This window comes from Gobio gobio (genome assembly GCF_949357685.1).
Source record: "Gobio gobio genome assembly, chromosome: 25".
Classification (NCBI taxonomy): Eukaryota; Metazoa; Chordata; class Actinopteri; order Cypriniformes; family Gobionidae; genus Gobio; species Gobio gobio.
In genome coordinates, this window is record NC_137121.1 from 33,540,601 (window position 1) to 33,553,085 (window position 12,485).

Here is a 12,485-nt window from a genome sequence, read left to right on the forward strand (position 1 = left end):
TCAAACACAGTATTAGTATGTTGTTCCTAATAATCCTTTAGGTGAGTGTATTAATATGTGAGTATTCCTTGGAAATCAAACCTATGACCTTGCCATGGCTAGCATAATGTTCAACCACTGAATTCTACAATTTGTGTTTTGTTACCTCTGCCGTGGAGCAGGAAAGCAGACACTTCCAAAAGACGGCTGATCTGTCTGGACCAGTATCCCATAGGGAAGTACGGCATCTCATAGAGCCGGATGATCACCTCTGAATTCTCACAGTGAGGGAGCTCAATCACCGGCCTTTGATCTGACAGGCTGGACACATAACAAACACAAACAATTAAAACCATACAACTTATACATTTCATACAAAAAAAATGGGTCCTATCGCTACCTGCTAGGTATAAGTAACTGGTCATCTCCGAAGGGCAAGGCTATTTGAAACTTCTCCAGGAGTTTGAAGTACTGAGTCAGATGATTCTTGGGGAAACAGCGACTTGTGTCCAGAAATGTCTCTACAGCGGAGCGATGCACCACTCCTCTAGTGCTGTCCCACTGACCACTGCTCCTCAGTGTCAGCGTCTGTTAACCAACACAACAGATGAGGCGTCACTGCGGTGAACGTGTTAGTGTGTCAAAAAGAGGAGTAAGGTGTGTGTGTATAACCTGTGAGATGATGTCACAAAGCCATTGTGGGTCAATGAAGTACAAATCTTTTAGCTGAAGCACTGGGTCATCAAAGTGCAGCAGGACACCTGGAGACAAATACAGACAAAAGGGCCTGTTTACTCTAGCAAGTGATCAAATTTCAATACAGGTGTGCAAGACTGGAAAAAACGAGCAAATGCCGGGCTGTCTGATTGAGGAACGATTACTCCCCGAGAAGACAAAGGACACTTTCTGGAAATTAACATCTGAACTGTCTCTTATGAAATTAGCATCACCATTCGAGACGCAAGTCTCTGCTCAGTATCATCTTAAACGACATCTTTCTCTATTGACCCCTTTGCCCTCTCCCCCCACTCCTACTCCCTCTCATGCTGAGATCACCTAAAATTCACCCAAAATCTAAGTGGTTTAATGTGAACAAGTATCATACAGAATTATACATGTTTGGTGTCATTTAAAATGTCTCAGTGCGATTGGTACAAAGGTCTCATCCCCACAAAAGTAAACCAAAAGGTAATAAAGGTTTTAAGAGTTTAGAGATATTTGGCTTGCAGTGGATCATGCAAATCATCCTCTGTCCCCAGTAAGGTGTAAAATACACACGTCTGGGACAGTGGTTAATGCTAATTCCCATTGCAAACTCATGTTTACATTTGAAAGAGTATCTTGTATCTTGGTCTGGTATTTAAGGAGATGTTACAGGAGGTTCAGGGCGCAATTCTGTAACCAGATTAGCCCGTAATGCTATGCATTATGTATCCAATTTTCTCGAAGTCAGGAAACATTTCTTACTCTTTACTTCAGAGCATTTGATGTTATGTATCTATTATCTTTGAATTGATTATGTAATTGGCATGATACACTTACCTGACTAATAATAAATTGTTACATTGATTTATTATGACTTACTCTGAAATTATTGATTTTAGTGCATTATGATGTATCCTTTGTTACAACAAATCTGCGACCAGGGTTAAGTACATACTAGATCTCGGACTGTATGGAGCATGGGGCATATGGCGAGATTCTAGAATAGCAAACATGGGTTGCGTTGTTAAATCGCTTTAGCCATAACCTCTAGTTGATGATCGGACTGGTGTGTTTGTGATCATGGGCCCGCATAACGGCCGGTGTGAGGACCCTGTGCGACTCTGAGAACCGAATGAATCATTACAATAATAGTAAAGAGTTAAATAGATTAATCAAATGTGTAGTTAAATTGTTAAACAAATGACCTAATAACCAATTGGCATTCTAACCTAAATTCGAGGTCATGATAAAATGGAGTCAGATAAAGATAAATTGGAATAAAATCTTTTTGCCCCGCTGAAAAGGCAGAACGCACAAGAAACCTTCACCCACCAACTGTAAGTCTTCATTGGGACGATTGGACGGGCCTTACAGGTGTAACACAATTTGTGATCTGATCACCCAAGCTACATTAGGACGCTGAAACACACATTCAATTTGTAGTGTAAACACTAATCCGTCTTGATGCTTCCAGTGACAGCAACATTTTAAGTCTAATTGTGTGTTCAATGTGATAACATTGTGTGAGGGGTTAAACTAATTAAATACCAAAAAGGATTTATATATATAAAACGATTTATGAAGCACTATTTTGTGCTGAAAGGTTTTCTGTTTGCAGTGCGAGAAGCCCAGCCCACACATGGGCACATATAAAGCCGTGTGGGTTTAGTAGGAGAGTGTTTTAGTCATTCCCTGCGCCTGAGGAAGATAGAAAAATATCGAAACGTTGCGAATACAGGTTGAATGACACAAAATGGCTGCCACCATGTGAGTGAATGGTGTAGCAAAGCCCAGAAAAATTTAGGGATCTTTTGTGGACCTTTTGGATGCCTGTCCCTCGCCAAAATACTACACTAAACCTACCCTTTCATGTTGTGCGAACCCTCGATGGGATAGCCTGCGTCGCATATATGAAATATGAAAACCTTTTTGTCTGAGAAAGCCAACACGATTCTGTACGAAAGCCAACATTGGCCTGAACACACTCTCAAAGCATTAAATAAAATGATGCCCGGGTTGTGATGATGCGGGCTACTTCAACGAGGGTTCATACAAAACAGAGGGGTAGGTTTAGTGCAGCATTTCGGCGAGGGACAGGCATCCTTATGGTCCACTGAAGTACCCTGAATCACCAAAGTCTGTCTGGACTAAGGTAAGTATTTTTTCTAGGGCTCTGCTACATCACACACACAGCTGATGGCGGCCATTTTGAGTCATTCTACCTGTATTTGCAACGTTTCTAATTGCAACGTTTGACACGTTGTTAATTATGTTCTGTACAGGAAACAGAAATGATTAGTTAATCTCTCAAGTCTCGATTCGAGTCATTCGTTCATCAAGTCCCAGCCCCATTAGGCAAGGCTATGCAGTCACCGGAAACAGAAAAGATTAGTTCATCTCTCGAGTCTTCTCGTTCAAATCGTTCGTTCAATTCCCCATAGGCTGAATGCAGAAACAGTTCATCTCTCCAGTCTCGTTCTTTTGTCACGTGACGTGACAGCCGTGTTGGATACAGAAATGAGTTAATTCACAACTTTCCTTACAAACAAGTGCATCGTTTTTTTGTTGTTTATTTCAGTTTTTTAGCTAGTAAAATAATTTATTTTCCTATGAAGCCTGGGTTGGACAGAATGGGTAGGCATAACAAAAGTTTATTGCACATATCTTCTGATGATTTTATAATAATAAATATGTTACAACATAGTGGTGTCAACAATAATCGTTTCGGCAATGCATCGCAATGCAGGGCATACATGATTCAGCATCGATGCGGCTAAGTGCCATAATCGATTATGTCATAGTTTATTTTCTGGCCTTGAGTTGGACAATGAAGTTGTGAAGTTTCAATTACTTCCGGGGTGATAACAACAACAACAATCAAGATGGCTGAGGCGGAGGGAGATTACTGATTAATTAAAACACTTATGTTCACTGCTGGAAAAAGTTGGCTGTTATTATTGCTCTATTTAATTTCAAATGGTTCTAAAGCAGAGAAGAGAAACATTTCTCATTCAAAGCACTGAAAGCAGTGATTTATGTTTTCTTTTTCAGGTTTGAAAATGCCATATACCCTGTACCATTCAATTTTATTTTATTTAATGACATTTATGTCAAAGATACAGGAGAGTGATAATACACACATAGCAGCCAATAAAATCTGTTGTTCAATATCTGACTGCTTGTATTGCCTCATGACTGATAAAAAATTTGCCTTGTTGTGTGCAGTAGAATTTTGATGCATCGCAATGCATCGTAGAATCTAATTGAATCGAATCGTTACCTGGTGAATCGTAATCTAATCGAATTGTGAGGGCAGTCCCAATGCACACCCCTATTACAACATGCAGTTAATAATACGACTGTAATGTTGTATATGTTGCGAGACACTGAACCGAGAAGCGGTCACGTGAAAAAAGAACGAGACTCGAGAGATATACTAATCATATCTGTTTCCGGTAACTTGTCTATGGGGCTGGGACTGGATGAACGAATGACCCGAGACTCGAGAGATTAACTTATCTTTTCTGTTTCCGGACGCATGTATTACATATATGAGGCTGTCACGATGACAAAAGAAAGAAATTGAAATTGAAATTGAAATTGAAATTGAAATTGAAATTGAAAATAAATAAATGAATGAATGAATGAATGAATGAATGAATGAATGAGTAAATACATGAATAAATAAATATACAAATATGTAAATTAATAAATCGATAAATAAATGTGATAATAGGAAAACAAATAACAAAATAAATAACTTGATAAAATAAATATGATTAATCTTTCCTTAATTTATTATTTTCTGCTTTTATACATTTTTTAAAAATATTTTAAACTTTTATTTGATGTTAATTATTTTTAGATTCATTTATTCCCACATACATTTTTAGATTTATTTATTGATTAATTTATTTGTACTTTTCCATGTGCAACATGGAAATGAGGAGGGCGGTCCTTGTGTAGCTTCAGTGCATCATTGGTTGAAAGCTCACGCATAAAATCGTCAGACCAGCGATAGATTAAGGGAAAGATAATACAAAATTTTATTTGATAAAAGTGTTATTTTATCAAGTTGTTTATTCTGTTATTTATTTTCCTATTATCACATTTATTTATCTACCGTAAATCCTCTAATATAGGCCCGGGCCTTTATTTTACTCAAGCGCATCGCGGTCCAGGCCTTTATTGGAAGGAGGCCAGAATTAGAGGCAGGCCTCAATTTCTATTTGAGCAAATCAAACTACCAGTAGAATGACTAAAAATGAGATTTTGCGTCTATTTCAACCTATAAAATACTAGGCTCATTTATTGAAAACGTACAGTTACCATAACATTATGGTATGCATACAGAACATTAACAACAAATACCGGTAATTCAGGCTAAATTCCAGTGTAGAAATATGGTAACAAAAACGTAGCAAACATAGGCTACCGGAAGTGCATTGTAAACACTTAAACATACACGTGATAATTAGGTTATTGATTCATAACAAAAGGCAACAGACACCTTACCGCTCCAAAGTTTAACCATTCCTGTCTCGTTTGGTTTGAAGTTATAAAAAAAAATCCTGCAATTCTGTTTAATCCTCGTCCTCCTCAGTTTCCTCCTCCTTTTCATCTCTCCCTGTAAACTCCTCATCACTCGCGCCAGCCTCTACAACAAGTTCATTATTGTACAGCTCCTCTTCGTCCTCCTCATGTTCCGCTACGCGTCTGTTCTCATCCTCGCGCCGTAAGCGTTAGCCTACTGGACCCGGTGACTGAAGTCTCACGTGCGAGTCAAGAGTGAGGTGATTGACATGACCAGTACCCTGTGGTACTTGCATGTTCCTATCACAAGCATAATGTTGAGACCTGCCCAGAAAAACGTTGGTTCTAATAATAGCCCCGGCCGCTATTAGAGACCGGCCTTTATTTACCTTCGGTGACAGCGAGACCGGCCAATGTTGGAGACCCGGCCGCTAATGGAATACAGGCCAATATTAGAGGATTTACGGTATTTATCTGTTGCTATAGTAATCTAATAATAATAATGCTAGAGTTTGTGGTTTTTATTAGTAGTCTATTCTTTTTTTTATAAAATAAACCATTAATATAATATATATTCATTGTTAAAAAAAAACTCTTTTCACATTTGTCTTGACCCCCCTCATGCCCCCGTGGTGCCAGCCCTGGAAACACCTAAATATTGGACATAAACAGCAGCAGGAAGATATCAGAAAGAGTTTCAGGAGTGAAGCAACTCTCACCGGCCTCGCTGAGGAAGTGGATAGCGTGCGGTAACTCTCCCTCCTCTAACTGGAGCTGTGTTTCCTGTATGATCTCCAGTAGTCTGCTGTGCATGAGCACCGGGAAATCAGCCGGCACATGTGACCTCTCCTGCAGAAATCTCCTCTCCAGCTCCACATAACAGTCTGGAATCAGCTGCCCCATTACCGGCTGACCCTGGATCTGCAAAGAGCACAGATCCGATTCATTAAATAAATGCAAAGCGGTTCCGGTGACGTCACCGAAGTGATGGCAGCTTGAAAGATCAGTAAAACTTCAAAACAACTATTACTATTAAATGCTATTATTATTATTATTATTATTATTATTATAATTATTATTATTATTATTATTATTATTATTATATACTGTTATCATCGACATGGAAGAGGATGAAAACAAAAGAAGCAATTACTGCCACAACTTCATGACTTAAAAAGATTAAGCAGGAGAGATTTAATAAAATGCAGCAAAATTTAGGCCGCATTTACACTGCAGATCTTGACACTCAATTCTGATTTGTTGAATATATATGTTTTTTTTAACAACAAGCTTACATCTTCTATTAAAAGTGACCTGCAGTGATGTATGCATTTACATTCAAAACAACCCAAGGTAGATGTACTGACCCGGAAAAGCTTAGGCCAGAAAGGAATAAAAACAGCGCAATATGTAATGAACGGAGACTAAAGGGGGTCGCACACCGGACGCTCAACGCCGCGCCTCAGGTATCTCACACATTCTATACGCGCAAGCTCAATTTTGAATCATCTTCTGACAGAAGAGCTGCACGATGGGTGAGTTCTTGTAGCACAGGGTGAAATCAGTATGTACATTGACGATTTGAGGGAAATATAATATATATTTAATATAAAACCTTGAAATAGCGCTCTGTGGCGCGGCAGGATTTTGAACAACTTCCTGAGTCGTAGCTGAGCTTCGCGTCCGATGTGCGACCCCCTTAAGGCCCAATCCCAATTCTATTTTATACCCCTTCGCCTACCCCTACCCCTGAAAAGGAGTGGTCCTGTAACATTTAACCAGTATGAACAGCAGTAGAGTGCGTAGGCTATATCTAACAGACATCAGGCGGGAGAACGTTTAACGAATTACTCACTCCCAACGTTGTTTTGCGCTGTATTTGGACTTAATAAAACTACGGTTGTTTTCAGTTCAAAAACGTCTGAGCTAAAGAGTTTCCTAAGACGATACAGAATGATGCAGAACATACAAGACAGGTGAAGCCGCTTTTCCAGCCTTCGCTCCCCACGTGCATCAATGAGCCTCGGCCGCCCATGACCCTGTCGCCGGTTCTCCTCTGTTCCTTCCTTGGAGCACTTTTGATAGAGACTGACCACTGCAGACCGGGAACACCCCACAAGAGCTGCAGTTTTGGAGATGCTCTGACCCAGTCGTCTAGCCATCACAATTTGGCCCTTATCAAACTCGCTCAAATCCTTATGCTTGCCCATTTTTCTTGCTTCTAACACATCAATTTTGAGGAAAAATTTTTCACTTGCTGCCTAATATATCCCACCCACTAACAGGTGATGAAGAGATAATAAGTGTTATTCCCTTCACCTGTCATAATGTTCTGCCTGATCGGTGTACATGTTAAGAAACATGAAAGTGTAAAGAAATTTGTATGGTTTCAGAAAAGGTAATATATAGAATTTATTTAGACTATTTATAGACTAGACCATTTATATTGACTACTTTTATTGAAAACTTTATGGTGTTCTATTGGTTAATATCATTGCTAATACTTTCTAATAAGTGCCATGAAAAACTGAATTTGTAAATCACCTTAAATTCATTGATCTCTCTGTAGATGGCCTTGCGTAACCTGTTGATGGACTCGGACTCCTCGCAGGCACAGAGCATGTGGTTTTCTTTGATCGATGGAAACCCGGGCTGAGACAGCAGCTCCTCTCGCAGCTTCAGAACACACTCCTGCAGGTGGCGCTCTTCACACACATCCGCATGAGTTCCAACCACAATCACAGGAGACTGTCCAGCTAAGGCCTGAGAGAAACAGTTTTTATTTATTGTTTTAAATATGCAAATCATGTAATTTTAAAACCTGAACCAAATGTTCCACCAGAGTTAATTTCGTTGACAAATAATTTGTGTCATAATTTTCGTCAGTTTTTTACTGACGAAAACGAGATGATAACTAAATAAAAAATGAATGAATGACAAAACTATGCCAAAAATCTATCTGTCATTTTTGTCAACGAATAAAAACGAGACAAAATTGTTAGGGAGGGACGACTAGGGAAGAGATCTATGGGAGATGGTGGTCCAGTGGGTTAAACCATGGAACTGAAATGCAGAAGGTTGCTGGTTCGATCCTAGCGGTGTGCGTATTACTATCGATCACCACCAGTGTGTCCTTGAGCAAGGCACTTTACTCCATGTTGCTCCAGGGGGATTCTTTTGGATAAAAGCGTCTGCCAAATGCATAAATGTAAATAAATGTAAATCCGGTCAGAACTGATGTCCTGTATAATAGATGCTCTCAGTTGAATTGTAATGTGCAGATCTAACCGTGGGAAAACACAGGTGTGCTTACTACAACGTTTTAAAACTATATGGCATCTTGGCAGCATGATTGTTTATATTATCGCTACATTTAAACGATATAATTGCACAGCTCTCTATATGAAGTTGAATATTAGGGGTGTAACGATATTCAAACCGAACCGAAAAAACGCGATTCACCACCCACGGTTCGCACCGCGATGTCGAACCGAGCGTGCCCCGCCCCCTGCTGTCCCAGCCCAGCTCTCACTTCACCTTATGCCACAAAATATTATTTTTCTTCCATGACATAAGATTAAATAGTAATTAGTACACTTTTAACAACTAATAAGAGCTGTATTTTTACTAAATATTATTATAATAATATTATTTACTAAATATATTGTCTTCCAAGTGCATTTCACGTGACTTGGGCGATTGCTCAAGCTGCATGGTGGGAGGACAAAAAGCCAGTTTCCCCAAAATGCTACCTTAGAGTCCCAGCTCTTTTCGTAGCTTGTTACATAATAAAAAAATCTCTCTCACCTCAGAAACCATTTTCCTGTCCTGTAAGCCGTTATACTGCACCCGTAGCGCAAACTCTTTAGCTACACGCGTACATGCGGTGGCGTGCGCTGTCTATCACTTCATATATAAAGTGCAAGAGAAACTACGAGCATGCAACGTTACGATTAGGGTTGCCACCCGTCCCGTCAAATACAGAATCGTCCCGTATTTACAAGCAAAATGACGCGTCTCGTATCAAACCAATACAATACAAAATGGGGTATTTTACATAGGTCCACACATTGTTCATTAAACACATAAGGATTTTGCAGTGATATAGCAAAATATAAAGAAATCAATTTCACAATAAGTAGTAGAGAAGCTAATTTTTATATTTTATATGGGTTCATTAATGGGTGTTCCTTATTTTGCCACAGTGAATGTGGCAACCCTAGTTACGATGTCAATTTGTACCAATAAATCACGTAACTGGTTCGACGTGTATTTGCTGGGAAGGATTTGCATTCGGTTATGATGTGTATTCAGGAGCAGTTTTCATGTTTCATTAACAGTTCATGAAGTATTGTGTAATCACAGGAGTAACTGTTGTTTCCATAACCACAAAATGCCACTTTATTTTCACTTTATGTAATTTTGTATATTTTTAAATTAGTGTGGTGCCTACTTTACAGTATTAACAAAAACTGCTATTTAATAATATCTTTAACATATAGGCCTATTTATTCATCAGTATTAGTATTCAGTATTCATACAATTTATGTGTTTGTTAAGTAGGCTACAGTGGGACATTTACTTGTGTCTGTCATCAATTTTGATTAAATAAATGTGCTTTTTTTAAACATTATGGTAAAAATGAGTAGATTATTTCTGACTAGTCTACATTGCAGACATTTATTTCATTTGAGTTTACTCAGGTACGCTAACTTGCTCTAAAGAAAACGTGAAGCCAATGTATAAAGTTAAATTATTGCTGTTGTTATTATTGAGTTAAAGGTGAATCTAGTGTCATTATTGCTGGTGCCCGGCCATGAACCATGGCTCCACAGCAAACCGAACCGAACCGTGGCTCCAAAATCGTGACATGAACCGAACCGAGGCATAGGTGTATCGTTACACCCCTATTGGACATACTGTACACATTATTGCCTGTTTTGGCTCCACTTTGCAAACGTAAATATTTTGAAACAAGCCACACAGCGGTGTTTCGTTCCTGAATGAATCAACTATTTGAACAAATAAGTTGAATGAATGATTCAGTGACTCACTCATGCTTCGTTCCTGAATGAATCATTCGTTTGAATGAACCGGTTGAATCTCAACGACTCACTCGCTGTCCTAAACCTGCCACGGTACCAGCACAATAACACACTCAGCAAAATATCGTCTAATTATCGCTATCGATAAAATCCCGGAAAATATCGAGATATAATTTTTTGTCAATATCGCACACCCCTGTTTCACACCACATCAAAAAGCATCAGAACGCAATGTATTGTTTGAATTTCCTGTAAATAAATTAACAGAACTTGAAAGAGGAGACCAAATGAAACAGCATAGACTAAAAGATCGATCTTGGGATTGAAGAATTGATATTGATTCATTAAAATTAAGATGTTTCAAATCAACTTTTGCATGTAAAGTGGATAAAACAACACCGTATTTGTTCGGTACACACGCGCACAAAACCGAAAGACCCATACTGAGTACATGTAACGTTACAGCACTACTACAGTATATACTGTGCTATATAGTAAACCCCAACTGCTTAACCCTCTGGGGTTCTTCGGGTCAAAAATGACCCGAAGCGTTTTATAATTTATTTAAAAAAATCGTAGCTTCATCGGAATGGTCCGAAACTTTGTGACTTTATTGGTACTTGGCATATGAACACCCACACAAATTGGGGACAGGATTTGAAAAGTCTAAGTGGTCGTAAAAAAAATAGTCACACTTCGGGTCAAAAATGACCCCCATAAGGAAATGAATGGGAAATTGGCAAAAATATGAAAATATAGAGTTTTTTTGTGCATACAATCTACAAATCAGCCAGGATGCAGAAAAAAAGGACTCAACAGTGAAGGGCTGAATCTCTAAAACATCAAGAGTGCCAAACAGACAAAATAAGAATAACACACACACACAAAAACACAACTAGCTTTTGGAATGGCACGAGTTCATTTGTGTGTGTGTGAGTTTTTTTGTCTGTTGTAAAGTGTTGTAAAACTTACTTTAATGTTAAAGAGCCAGGGTTTTATGGCATCTATCTCGCTGGGCCCTTTCTTCAGGTCATACAGCACCAGATAGAGCGCCCTGGAGCTCATGAAGTGAGGGTGAAACCCACTGCATTCTTCAGCACCTGCACAATAACAGAAAACCTGCAGTTTCCGGATCATATTTTTCCACAGTTGATTTGTTGCTAGCCTTGTGTAGATGCTCACCAGATAACTCCCAAACATTGAGCTGAATGTTCCTCTTTTCTTTGTTCCTGAAGGCCCAGTTTCGGACGCTGACGCCGATGGTGTGCTGATCAGATCTCCACTGAGAGCGCTTGAGTCTCATCAGCAGCTGAATTAAAGAGCTCTTCCCGCTACACGGGCCGCCCACCACGATGAGCTTCATGCGGTAATACGGGACCGCTTTCTTCAGACGCTGCTGCAAGAACCTGAACCACAGCGATCATATTATTACTCAGCGTTAAACACTCCATGAACTGGCTGGACGAGGCATTTGAAAACAGGACAATTGAAGGCAGGCGGCGGGACATATTACAAAGCCCTTCCCTTTTTAAAAAAGCCAATAATCTTTCATTTATATCACTATAATGCAAGGGGGGTTTGAGTAAATTCAGGAGAAGAAGAAGAATATACTGTTTGAAAAATAAGATCTTATATTATCATCTGCCAATACCGGCAGATGAAATAAAATAAAATATAATTAAAAGAAAAGAAAAGAAAAGAAAAGAATGAAAAATAAAATATTATTTAATAATAATAATATTTATATTAATATCAATATATATTTAATAAAATACAATAAAAATAAATAAATAAAATAAAGAATAACATAAAAAATATAATAAAATAATAAAATAAAATAAAATAAAGAGGAAAAAAAAGATAAAATAAAATAAATAATAATAAAATAAAATAGATAAAAAATAAATAAAATAGATATATAAAATTACAAAAAAATTAAATAAAATAAAACAACAATACAATTTTATTAAAATACTATTTAATAATAATATTTATATTACAATCAATAAATATTACAATAACAAATAAAAATAAAGAATAAAATAAAATAAAAAATATATAAAATAAAAAAGAATAAAATAAAATAAAAAAGAATAAAACAAAATAATAATATTTTTTTTTTATAAATAAATAAATAAAAAATAATATATATAATAATAAAAAATAATCATAATACAATCAAATGAAAAATAAAATATTGAAATATTATTTAATAATAAAATT

The 12,485-nt window shown here is 37.7% G+C and overlaps 1 protein-coding gene across 1 annotated transcript in view; it reads right to left on the minus strand.

Moving 5' to 3' along the window:
- The window catches only part of lrrk2 (leucine-rich repeat kinase 2), a 97,759-nt gene that overhangs the window by 25,932 nt on the left and 59,342 nt on the right, over nt 1-12,485 (minus strand). Inside the window, exons 29-35 of the mRNA XM_079808751.1 lie at nt 11,445-11,668; nt 11,235-11,362; nt 7,762-7,980; nt 5,937-6,138; nt 652-740; nt 380-567; nt 146-300 (exon numbers count right to left, since the gene is read on the minus strand). Coding sequence (XP_079664877.1) covers nt 146-300; nt 380-567; nt 652-740; nt 5,937-6,138; nt 7,762-7,980; nt 11,235-11,362; nt 11,445-11,668 — 1,205 coding nt within the window. The remainder of the gene's footprint in view (nt 1-145; nt 301-379; nt 568-651; nt 741-5,936; nt 6,139-7,761; nt 7,981-11,234; nt 11,363-11,444; nt 11,669-12,485) is intronic.